The sequence below is a fragment of the Leopardus geoffroyi genome, chromosome A1 (genome assembly GCF_018350155.1).
Source record: "Leopardus geoffroyi isolate Oge1 chromosome A1, O.geoffroyi_Oge1_pat1.0, whole genome shotgun sequence".
NCBI lineage: Eukaryota > Metazoa > Chordata > Mammalia > Carnivora > Felidae > Leopardus > Leopardus geoffroyi.
This window is the reverse complement of record NC_059326.1, coordinates 114,724,807-114,737,822: the sequence shown is the minus strand read 5'-3', so window position 1 is coordinate 114,737,822 and position 13,016 is coordinate 114,724,807. Positions and strand designations below refer to the sequence as shown.

The following is a 13,016-nucleotide window of genomic DNA, read 5'->3' as shown; positions in this document are numbered from 1 at the left end:
GAAAACAAATACATGAACAGCAGGGGAAATGCATGATTGAGATGGGAAGCAGAATCCGCCAGTCAACAAATGATTTACTGAACAGCTACTAGATGTTAGACATTGAGCTAGGTTCTGGTAATACAATTTTGAACAGAAAAGACACATTCCCTGCACAGACATGGAGCTTTCAAAATGCCAGAGAAAATAAACACTAAACAACTATTTACTAAAAAGTAGGTTAATGAATGAATAAAAGTGTATGAGGTGCTGTGTAAGATAATACATGGGACTGGCCTGAGCATTAGGAACCTAATCTAGTGGGGGTTCGAGAAGCTTGCCTACACCAGTGACATTTCAAATGGGTCCTGGAAGCTGAGTAGGGTTAGACAGATGGCTGGTGGGGAGAAGAGGGACCTAGGAGAAGAAAGGGCAAATGGGAAGGCAGAAGCTACACATTCAAGGAACTGAAAGAAGGCCTGTGTGGCTAGACTGGGTGTTTCTATGAAGCAGCGGGAAAGGGGCCAAGTAAGGAGACTTAAGAGATCAGCAGGAAGCTGGGGATTTTCAGTGTTGATTCAGAAAAAAGCAGATGAAAATTATAGGATAAAAGATTCGAAGGACTGGAAGGAACTTTAAAGGTTATCTAGTCCAACCACCCAGATGCTGCTGGAATCCTGTCTGCCCATTCCCTACCTCTGGATCAACATGAATGGAGGCCAGAAAGGGCTTACATGGGATCACAGAAGACTGGTGTCAGGGAGCAAGTGAAATACCCATGGAGCCCCAAAGGCTGAGGCAGAAGGGTTCTTGGCTTCATTTCTCTGTCCCCAGAGTAGGAGTTGGAGCTGCCAGGTTCATCGGCCTATCTGTGTGAAGACACCCTGACAGCATTAGCCAAAGTGAAGTGGATGGCAGCCATTCACGTTTATTAACCACAGCTTGGTGGGTGGAGAATTACTCTGAGCAGGTGTCAGGGAGGTTGGTTTGTTCAAGAGAGTTTGGCTAGTTTGCACTCACAACAGAGAACCCTATTGTGGAAGGACAGGCAAGGCAGCCTAGAGTAAAGCCAAAGGAGAGCAAAACCAGTGTGCCCATCACCCAGAGGAGCTCTGGCCTGTTCACTCTAATACTGGAATTTGTTCATCACTGCTAGGGTGCATGTTTCTTGTGCTAGAGGCAGGACATGGAGGCTACTCCTTCATGGTACAAAGCAATTAAACATTCATGTTTCCATGGTAGTAGTGAAGCCTGCTCCCCCCACCTCCACCATTTCCCTTCCTTTTCCTGCTTCTTACTATATGGCAGGGTTTGGTATGCTCAGTAAGGGTCCCATGTCCTTGCCATCATCGTCACTAATCAGCCTTTAGTAAGCACTCTACACTACAAAGAGCTTCATGGTGGCTCAGGATACAGGAAAGTAGAGGTCTCTATACTTAAGAGGCTCATAAATCTAGATGAGGAAGGCAGAAACATGCACCATAACCTCAAGTACCAAATGGATATAGAGGGAAAAAACGAGGCTTTATGGAAAACTAGATGGCTATAGAATCACTATGGAACTAGATCACTTGATAATCCCCAAGCTCTCTGAAGGAGCTGGCACTTGATCTGGGTCTGACATCAAAGTCAGGTGTGGTGAGGAGGTGGGAAAGCATGTGTGTGTTGAAGGAGGGATGGGAGGCACCGGGATAGAGGGACAGGGTTAGACCAGGGGTTTCTGACAGAGTAGTAATGGGAATTCAGATTTGAAAGGTGAAGAAAATCATGAGAAGCCCTAATGGTAGAAAAAAGTGCTTGGAGCTTTGCTTTTATTCTGGAGATAACGAGACACCACTAGAGTTTTGGGGCAGAAGTTTTAGAACAACTCTGGTGATTGGAATGTGCAAAATAATTTGAATGGAGAAGAGGGGGAAAAAAGGCAAGGAAGCCAGTTTCAGATCAGCATATGGCAGAATTTGATAACTTTTAGTTTTTCTTCTATTGCTAAAAGAACTGGATGGCAGACATTTCCCTTAACTTCCCATTGAAATTAAAGAAAAAGAGATGAAAGTTTTGGTTGCAGTGATATGGGTTTGGGATTTATAAAACCATTAAGATTCCTGTAAAAGAGTAAGATAGAAGCAAGAGCTTGAAGAAACTGGCCTCAGAGCAGCATGATGCAGGGAAGTGCTCCAAGCAGATTAGAAAAAGATTCTCCTAGGTTGCAGATGAAGATGAGTTTGTAGGACCTGGAAGGGACCTAAGACCCTAAGTCTTGCTCCCTGGAAGCACCTGAGGAGGGAACATGACCCTTGAGAAGATGGGCCACATGAAGCAACTGGGAGACAGGACTCTAGACAGCAGGATTCACAGCCTTACAAGAATCCTGTGAGTCAATGATGAAGAGCAGACACTCATTCCCTGGACGTGAAGGGAAGGTCCAAATGATGGGACAACAGATGTGTCAGGAATAACCAGCAACTCAGAACCCCTCTCTAGTCTGATGGCAAAATATAAGACCCTGGAACCACAATTCAAACCTGAAGATGAGAAATAGGTGAGGTTAAATTTCCCACCATTAAGGTGGGATAGGAGCATAAAACTGGAGTGTATCTTTATTTAAGATTATAAATAGGGGCGCCTGGGTGGCGCAGTCGGTTAAGCGTCCGACTTCAGCCAGGTCACGATCTCGCAGTCCGTGAGTTCGAGTCCCGCGTCGGGCTCTGGGCTGATGGCTCAGAGCCTGGAGCCTGTTTCCGATTCTGTGTCTCCCTCTCTCTCTGCCCCTCCCCCGTTCATGCTCTGTCTCTCTCTGTCCCAAAAATAAATAAACATTGAAAAAGTTAAAAAAAAAAAAAGATTATAAATAAATGTGATACTTCCCCCACACAGGAATTTATAAACTGAGAGTCATACCTGCTATAAACGTTGCAGTTCAAGTGTGAAGGGATGACACCTAGATTAGAATGATTGCGAAGAAAAGACAAAAGACATAAAAGTCCTAGACGTATTATGCAGGAATAAAGAACAGGACTTGATCTGCCCAGAATCTACAGAAAATCCCACGGCATGTTGAGAATGCAGGAAGTTTCTCCTTGCCTCTGTCACTCTCTACCCTTAGGCATTCCTATAGGGGACTCAAGTAAATGCTTTATGAGTTAGTCCTAGCATCCATAAATTATGATGAAATGTAACTTAAAAAAGCTTTGTGTTCTCCCAAGGCTGTATGTTAGGGCTCGGGTAATAAAAAAAATATGAGATTTAGTCACTGAGTTTCCACTTTGTATCAGATATGGAGAGCACCAGCAATACCTAGATTAACATTACTCTGTTCTCATCCTTGAGATGCTCACAATCTAGTGGAAGGATGGACATGCTGTCCCTTGTGTGTGTCACAGCAGAGCTGGGTAAATCTAGCAGGATCAAGTGACAACCTACGCTTCAGGAAGCCAGAGAGGGCTTTACAGAGAAGCTGAGATTTAAGTGGGTTTTACAGGAGGAGTAGGAGCTCAACATTTTGGTAAGGAAAAGAAGAGCACTCTGGGTAGTACACACAAGGCATGGAGGAATAAAGAAATCGGGAGCTTGCATTGGGGACCGGTGAGATGGGATGAAAAAGAACTTGGAAGAATGAGCCCCCCAGTATTTTCACAAGACTAATGAAGTTATAAAGATCACATAAGTGATTTTGCAAATTCACTAGTAGGTTAGGACCTATATTCTAAGCCTGTGAGTTGGGACTCACAGAGCTAAGTGGGATTATCATAACAAAGAACAAAATTCAACCGCATTCAGTGAAAAAGATGTTCTACCTAGAAATGGATCCTACAATCTTTAACCAAGGGTAGGCTACCCACATGATGGACACAGGAGGAGCAGCTATTAACATATTCACCCCAAAAGGACTTCTGAGATACACGAAGTCATGTGTCATCTGGTATATGGCCCTATGCTGGATACTACACAAAGGGATATGGACACTTAACTACCCTTAGAGAACCTAACAGCCTGAGACCAAACTTCATTTGTCTCTCTGAGGACATGTCACCAAAATTACTAGCATGTTTTCCTTCCTCATTAATCTCTAACCTCATAGCCTTCTTCATCTACCACACGAGCAACTTTTACAGAAAACACTTTATCTTAATATCCATATTCCAGGAGTCTGGATAAAGCCTGGGAACTTAGAGGGGCCCATCATACTGCACAGCTTCAAGCTTTCTGTCTTGGGGGTCCCTTTTAGGCCACTTCTCTTTAGGCACTACTCCTTCCCCACCTTTGTCCTTCACGATAAAGACAGCGTCAAAGAGGGCTACGCTTGCCTGCAATCCATGGTAGCTTCATTTGAAATATGGCACAAGAAGAAAACACTCCTCAAAACTTGAGAGAGTTTTAGGGGCGCCTGGGTGGCGCAGTCGGTTAAGCGTCCGACTTCAGCCAGGTCACGATCTCGCGGTCCGTGAGTTCGAGCCCCGCGTCGGGCTCTGGGCTGATGGCTCAGAGCCTGGAGCCTGTTTCCGATTCTGTGTCTCCCTCTCTCTCTGCCCCTCCCCCGTTCATGCTCTGTCTCTCTCTGTCCCAAAAATAAAATAAAACGTTGAAAAAAAAAAAATTAAAAAAAAAAAAAAAAAAAAAACTTGAGAGAGTTTTTTTTCCTAATAATGTGCCTGAAGATTTATTGAAACATCTGAAGCTCATTTTCAGCACATTAAAGATCTGAATTGCAAATGTACAGGTTATATATTTTGCAATGTATTTCTGACAGAATTCAGGAATCAGGGGAGAAAAGATATTAGTATTGACACATTGTTTGAGAGTGACGGGGGGATCTTAAAAAACTGACTTCAACTAAAAAAAGAAAAAAAAATCTGGTTTTACCCTTCAAATAAAAAGTGCATTTGATTTTGAAAAACAATCATCGAGACTCACATTTTTGTGTTTAACAACCACCTTGAAATTGCTCTCCCTCAGAGGACAGCATGATTCTGGGCCACCTTCGCATGAATGATTTATGACATTCATGAACTTGGCAACTACATCAGTTTTTCTAAACCTGGCATCCAACACCAGCTGCATGTTAAGTGAAGATTTATGATTTATAAAACTTACCTCATTATGCAGAGGTACATGAATTGTCTTATGTGTGCAGTCTATAACTCCCAAGACAGATAAGGAGGCAGCTATGTCACAGAATTTATGGCTCCTTCCTGCTAAAGCTGAAGTTATGAAGAAAAACTAAAAAAAAAGAAACAAAAAAAAAAAAACCTGGCCCTTTGGAGAAAAATAGCTTTAGCTAACCATTACACTCCCACATGATGAACTGGCCATAGCTCACCACTATATCTTACAAGAACAAAGAGGCTAACAGTGAAAGTCACTTTAATCACAGCACTGAACTATGTCTCCATTTTGAGCACTGCAGTAATAGACAGAACTTAAATGACTCTTTGGAAATATCAAGCAGTTTGTCAGCTTAATTTCCCCCAGTTTGGTGTGTGAGATCTCTTGCTGAGATTTCTCATCAAGTAGTCCAGCCAGAACCAAAGACATGGACTTCAGAGAAGAGAATTCAACACGTTGGTGTGCCCAGTGGCTTCCTGCATGTACCTTCAACATGAGGGAGAATAAATGTTGGCGTTGGTTATGAAATGCAGCTTGTTTTCAAAGATATTTTAGAAATGCAGCAAATCTCTCCCCATATCCTGCTAAAAAGTGGGAGCACAGAGGATTCTGTGAATCTCAAGAAAGAATATTATATAGACAGTCATCAAAAATGACAAGTATAGGGGCACCTCCGTGGCTCAGTCATTTAAGTGTCTGACTTTGGCTTAGGTCATGATCTCGCAGTTTGTGAGTTCGAGCCCCGCATCAAGCTCCGTGCTGACAGCTCGGACCCTGGAGCCTGCTTCAGATTCTGTGTCTCCTTCTCTCTCTGCCCCTCCCCCACTTGTGCTCTGTCTCTGTCTCTATCAAAAATAAATAAATGTAAAAAAAAAAAAAAAAAAGACAAGTACATGGGACCAGGTTGAGAAGCAGATCTCTTTAGACAAGATAAACACAAAAAGCAGAATATGAAAATGGTAAGCACACACGATGACAGGGAAAAGACAAAGTGATGGAAAAAAGGATGTTTCCAGCCTAGAGATTTTCAATAGTATAAAATGAAGAGAAAAACAATGAAATTTGTAATAAAGTATTTTCAAATATGCCTATGAATATACCTATAGAGATACATACATGGTTGTTAACGTCCCTGAATGCAAGAGGTACACCCTCTGTCTCTCCTCTGCAGAACTCTCTAAACAGTGTTCTACCCTTCCTGGCCTTCGACAGTATAGAAGACCAGTACTCAAATACCTGAGGCAATGGAAGAAAGCTGAAAATGTAAAAAGTCTCCAAGGAAGGGTAAGAAAATTACTTGGACAAAGGAATGTGAGGAACCCATTTCCAACTTTAATAACTAATTATTAAGTCACTTGATTTTTGAAATATGTCTGGTATTTCAGTATACTAGATGCACTGAAATGTGTCCAGTTCTTAATAACACCTTATCTGCTCACTGAAATGCAGTTACTCTAACTCAGTTAAATGATGCTCTTCACACAAAATGGTGCCCTGGATCGCCTGGGTGGCTCAGTTGGTTAAGCATCTGACTCTTGATTTCCTTCGGATCAGGTCATGATCTCACAGTTCACGAGATTAAGCCCCATGTGGGGGGCTCTGCAATGACAGCAAAGAGCTTGCTTGGGATTCTCTTTCTTTCTCTCTGTCTCTGTCTCTCCACCCACCACCCCCCCTCCTGCCCGCCCAAGTACATAAATAAACTTTAGGAAAAAAAACAAAAGAACAAAAACTGGAGCACCTGGGTGGCTCAGTCAGTTGAGCATCTGACTCTTGATTTTGGCCCAGGTCATGATCTTGCTGTTTGTGGAATCAAACCTGGCATCGGGCTCTGTGCTGATGGTGTGGAGCTTGCTTGGGATTCTCTCTCCCTCTCTCTCTCTCTCGGTGCCCCTCCCTTGCTCACACTCTTTTTCTCTCTCAAAATAAATAAATATTTTTTAAAAAGTTAAAAAAACAAAAACAAAATGATGTCCTAAGGTAAGAGAACAGTACCAAAGAACCACAAATGCATTAATTAAGGTAAAGCCTCTTTGGCCACTGGGAGTATATCCAAGAGCAGAGTACATGTACAGGGAAGAACTTCATTTGAGTTCAGAGACTCATTTACTACTTCTCATTAAGCTACCTATAGATTTGACCACTCAAACACAGGTGCTGTTCTCCAGGGCTCTGGGTCCTGGCATTCTGTTGACTGCCTGTAATCCTGAGAGCTACCTCCCAAGCTCAAGCCAGGGAGTCATGCTCTAAATGGAATGAGAGAGAAGTGGGAAAGCACCATACACACGTACACAACATATACATATACAACAGCCCAAGGCAGACCAAACTTCCTTCTGGGAAGCCACACAAAGCTGGGGAGAACACACATACACGTTGGCCTGAATCGCAGCCTCTGTAGAGTTGCCTTTGTGCTTTGCCACGCTCAGTAGCAGTTTGTTATTCTATGGTGGAAGACAGGTGTTCTTGAACCCCCCAGCAACTATCATGCTCACAGATTTCCCTTTCCCCTAAAGAATGGGTCACAGGGCTCTTCCCAGGCAAACCAGCTTGCTTCACATCATGTCACATACATAGTCACCACCCCCACCCCACCCTCAATTGCTAGTTAAATAAAACAAGGAATTGGCACCTAAACCAAAGGTCTACAAACTGACCTAGTGACCCTTGAGACAATTTGGCACTTTTCTGTGCCTTTACACAATAACAGAACTCCCTGTGGATGACTAGTTCAAGCCACATAGGAAGGTAGCCAGGATGGTGCAAGCAGCCCCAGGAATACACTGGGGTACAGGAAGAAAATATTCAAATATATTTACATTTATTTTTTTCTTTTCTACTTTTATTTTGAATTTGAAATATGTTTAATAACAGTACTAGATATATGTAAGTGTATAGTTTATAAATACATAAATATACACATAATGGAGGTGTGTGCTCAAATATTTTTCTAATAGGAATGTGTAACAAAAAAGTTTGGAGACCAGAGGACACCATGGTGCTTGGGGTATTTCTAAGTAAGATGTGGGTCCTTAAGCCCCACCCCACCCCCATCAGAATTCCCTGTGGAACTTAAACACACAGATTCCTTGACCCACCTCAGACCTACAGGACTAGAATCTCTAGGAATGGGATGCTTAGAGCTTCCTACTGATGTTTGGGAACTAGAACAATAGAAGAATTAGAGAAGCAGGCATGAAGAAGCTGAGCCACAAAAAGCGCCGAATCAGTACAAATGGGAATGTCAGAAGCCCATTTCTTTCTTTCTTTTTTTTAAAGAGAAGAGTGGGTTTTTGTTAAATGTTTATTTATTTTGGAGAGAGAGAGAGAAAGAGAGAGAAAGAGAGAGGGAGCTTGCGTGTGCATGAGCATGAGCTGGGAGGGGCAGAAAGAGAGAGAGAGAGAGAGAGAGAGAGAGAGAGAGAGAGAGAGAGAATCCCAAGCAGGCTGGCTCCAGGCTGTCAATGCAGAGCCCCACATGGAGCTCGATCCCACAACTGTGAGATCATGACCTGAGCTAACATCAAGAGTCAGATGCTCAACCGACTTAGCCACCCAGACGTCCCCCAAAAGCCCATTTCTGAGGGAGGACCAATAACTGGTTGCTATAGGCCAGGTCCTCCTGTGGCCTAAGGAAGAGTAGTCACCCTCCTTGTTTTTCCAAAACTCTAACTTTATGGATACTGAACAATGCCTGTATTTCCCAAACTAGCCTTCAATTAAATCTTCATCACCTAAGGAAACCTGGGCATGTCCTCTCCTGATGGCTGGGGAGCAGCAGTAGGGAAACTTAGAAACCAATAGCCCCTCACACAGAGAGGCTGTAATACCGGGAAACTGAAAAAATAGTGGACATAATCTCCCTAACTCAGTACTTTCAGGAATGAGGACAAGATAAGACAAAGAATATGCAAGCCAGAGTTGTCTGTAAGATTTTGAAAAAGGTTCTGTACTGATTGAACATTTAATTTGAAATCATGTGGGTGATTTCTAAAAACCATACCAAGTAAAAAGGGAGGCTATGGAGCAGAAGCTAACACTGTCTGTGTGACCTTGGGCAACACAGTTGTTCTTTATCTTCCTCATCTATTAAATGAAAGGTTAGACTTTAAAAGGTATCTTAAGTTCCTTTCCGTGTTTCTACAACCCAAGTTCAGATTCAACTTCTAGCTCAAGGTTCCTTTCACTATACCATGCTAATGAAGATTAATTAAAATTAAAGCCCTTTAAGCTAGAAAATTCAGAAAGGCCTCCTTTACCTTTAAAAATTAACTATTAAATGGATCGTCATGAAAAGCAAATCTCTGCTTTTGGTGACCCTCTTCCCTCCCCAAATAGGTGCTTCAAAACATTGGTTCTGGACCTATCCAAGAGCCAATTGTTTTCCAAACCTGAATGAAAATCCAGAGTGAGGCTGATTTTTATCCTGTGCAATGAGACTGCAGTATCAATGGAATGCAAATGTCCTATCTAAACAGAGTGACATTTTATTTTCATTTATTGCTGGCTTACTCTTCTTTCAGGGTCATCTTCTATTTTTCTTTTCTCTTTTTGGAAGGAGGGCAGGTTGGTGGGTTACCCAGGCTTTCAATATAAAATGAAACCTAGTAATTGTCACCTCTGGGCACAGAGACATCACCTGACATAATACTTCCTACGCTTCACTGGGGCAAGTTCTGTTGAATCAAACTTGAATGGAGTGACACCGTGTAATATGCTCCAATATAGTGTAGCTAATGCCAGCATGGAGAAGTGCAAACTGGCTCCTGAGACCTGCTACAGGTACATGAAAAATTCCAAGGAGAACAAAAGTGAAAAAAATTCCAAAACTGACAAAAGTGACAAGGAGAACAAAAGTGACAAAAGTATGCCACATTTTTATTTCATCAAGATGGAAGGTGCCACAGCAGGATATTCGTCTTTGGGAAAAGTGAATAAAACATCATCTAAGTCACCAATTTAAAGACATTTTGCTTTAAAAATATAAACTTGATTCTATGAGTTCTATTATAGATTGTACTTTACAGTTTGTTCTGCAATCTTAACTACACAAAATTTTAAAAAAATATTTCAAACTCTTTTATTCCACTGACTAAAATAACTGTTGTTAATACTGGATTAGCCTGATATTATAAAATTGAACTTCTGCATGTATGTGGAGGTAAAAGATGAGGCCCATTTCGGCAGCAGGGCCTAGTGGGAAGCAACATACGTTCTGGAGTCAGATAATCGAGCTTCAAATTCTGACTTTACCAATCAGTCGTTATGTGAGCCATATAACACATCAACCATTCTAAACCCTAGTTTCCACACGCAAAATGGGAATATTGATAGTATTCTACTTAAAACCACTGTGGTAAGCCTTCATTAGACAATGTATATAAAGCATTTAGGACAATATGTGGCATTTAAGTAAACAGTTAACAAGTATTAGTGATTACTATCTAATAACAATTCCTATTAACTGCTGGGAGTTAAATACTTAACAATTGAAACTAGTTTTCAATCTTCAAATATGCCAAAAAAAAAAAAAAACCCTTAATCATACTAATTAGAATATAATTTAAAATATAGTATGCACAGGTATTGGGACAGCTGCCTGTTCTGTCTGGGAAACATTTACCCACATGCAACTCGTGTACTGGCTCCTTTCACTTTCCTGTGTGACACTGAGATGACAGCAGAGAAATGAAATACAGTACTGTGCTGTATGGTGAAGAATTATATCACCTGGCTGTGGATCTAACTGTCCATTCTTACTCATTTGCATCCTATTTCTTTTTAGACTCAGGCTCATTTCTTCAAGCCTTCAGGCTATAGGCCATGTTAATTTGCAAGCAGTCCAGAAACCTGTCCTTCACACTGGCAAATACAATACAGCCCCATTCTCAGGCTCTAGCTTTGAGTATCTAGAGCTTACCACATCCCCCTTGTGGTCATGGAAAATATTTGCCAGGCTCTTGGGGAAACCACCAGGAACCTCTATCATCCACAGTAACATTGTCTCAGACACTCTAAAGATAACACCATTTGATTCCAGGATTCTTTTGATTAATACTTTGTGAAAATATGCAACAACAACAATAACAACAACAAACTCTTAAGAGAACCAGTTGATAAAAGAAGAGGAGACTATAGTTACTCCAATTATTGCACTTGAACGCTTCCCTCCCCGACGTACACAACACAAAGATGCAAAATTATCAATTACTACTTTGTTTCAATGTTTAATACCATTCCTCCTTCCCCTCTACTGATGTGGGGAACAAAACCAGAAAGAAATGTAGATAAAATTAAGTTTCCTTCTAACCCGCAGCTCACCGGCAAATATTTGCAACAGGCAGAATATGACATTCCTCCAGGAACTCCCAACTGTCTTAATGCTTTACTAGAGAGAAAAGCAATCTTAGCTTGACGATAGCTGGGCCTCCAGGATCCTGTGAATCTTTAGCACACAAAAATCCTTTTGGAAACTTCCCTGGTCTTTGCTTTCCCCAACTCCCAAGTATATCATCAGTCACCCTTCACAACACCAGTGCAGCTCTTTCTGCCCACGAGTCCTGTCCCTGTGCTTTGATAAAAACTTTATGCACCGAAAACATCTCAATAACTCTCTCTTGGGCGTTGGCTCCAAACCCCAGCATTTTCCACATCATCTACATTCTTTTCCATCAGTATATTGTTTTAGAATACAAATCCCTACCAACAGGGGTCAAAAGTCTACCTCTCAGGGAATTAAAAAAAACCAGAGAAATGAGAGTATTAAGCAGACTAGTAACAATTAAAAAATAAGTTAAGACTTAGATAAGAGTGTGACTTTTATTACAATGTTTCATCTGTTATGACCAATGTTATGTTTGCCTTTTCTGTTTCTCACTCCCACTTCCATCCTCCTCACAATGTACACTCTTTAGTTATCTTCTTTCTCTCCCAAACTTCCCCGACATTTCCTTCACAATTCCTCACACAACTGTGATAGCCTAAGAGGAAAGCACCTCCTTCGAAATAGGACTTAAAAGCCAAGTTGCTTCATCTTCAAAATCAAGGACACTGTCAACTCATTAGTGAATTCACGTTTTGCTTTCACTATATTTCCACCACTTAAAACAGTGTTTGACACATGGTAGGCACTCCAGTACCTGTTTGTTTCATCAGACTCCTACCTCTTTGCAAAACTGAAACTGATCACGGTGCAGTGGCCACTGACATCTCGTTACAGAGCCCACAGTTTCTGTTCCTGGAAACCAGCAGGTTTGAGACGGGATTGAGGAGCTTCAGTGAGGCCTAGCACAGCAGAGGCGGCGAGGGGAGGGCGGGACGGGGGCGCAGGCAAAGAACCTAAGGTCAAGTATTTTTTTTATTTTGAGGGTCTGAACGATAATTAGCTCAATTCAACCCAATTCTCTGAACGAAAAGCTGCGTTAGTAGCTCAAAACCAGAGATCCCCGTGGTAAACGGCATGAATTTGAGATCTGCACATCCAGGTGTAGTTCAAATGACGGCCAACAGGTAACCAAAAGACGAACAACAGACGGAGCAAACCAACAAATCTGCTCTGAGCCACAGATTTTCAATGAACAAACCCCCAGGATAAGATGGCGCCGTTACTCAAAAAATTAGAGTGCGGAAAACTACCACCCTAGCGGATGGTGCACGCGCCCGCGCTCGCCCCGGGATATAAGCTGAGCCGAACTCACGTGCGCTGAAGCATCCAATGAGTGCTGTAGTACCTCGGTTTCCACCACGCCCTGCGCACATGCGCCTTAGGCGTGCGGCAGGATGCTAGCTGCGCAGGCGCAGCAGGCTCCTCCTCTCACGCAACTGACGCAAGGCCTCTGTAATCGGTTCGCAATTTATCCGTGTGACCTTGAGTCTTTCCTGTTTTCGAGGACCGGGGCTGCCCAAAGTGCTGCCTTTAAACCTCTCTTAGCCCT

At 42.3% G+C, this 13,016-nt stretch overlaps 1 protein-coding gene across 1 annotated transcript in view; it reads right to left on the bottom strand.

Moving 5' to 3' along the window:
- Positions 1 to 12,944, bottom strand: part of CTNNA1 (catenin alpha 1) — a 320,760-nt gene extending 307,816 nt beyond the window's left edge. The window contains exon 1 of the mRNA XM_045445207.1: positions 12,780 to 12,944. Coding sequence (XP_045301163.1) covers positions 12,780 to 12,840 — 61 coding nt within the window. The 5' untranslated portion in view covers positions 12,841 to 12,944. The remainder of the gene's footprint in view (positions 1 to 12,779) is intronic.
- Between the last annotated feature and the right edge of the window lie 72 nt (positions 12,945 to 13,016).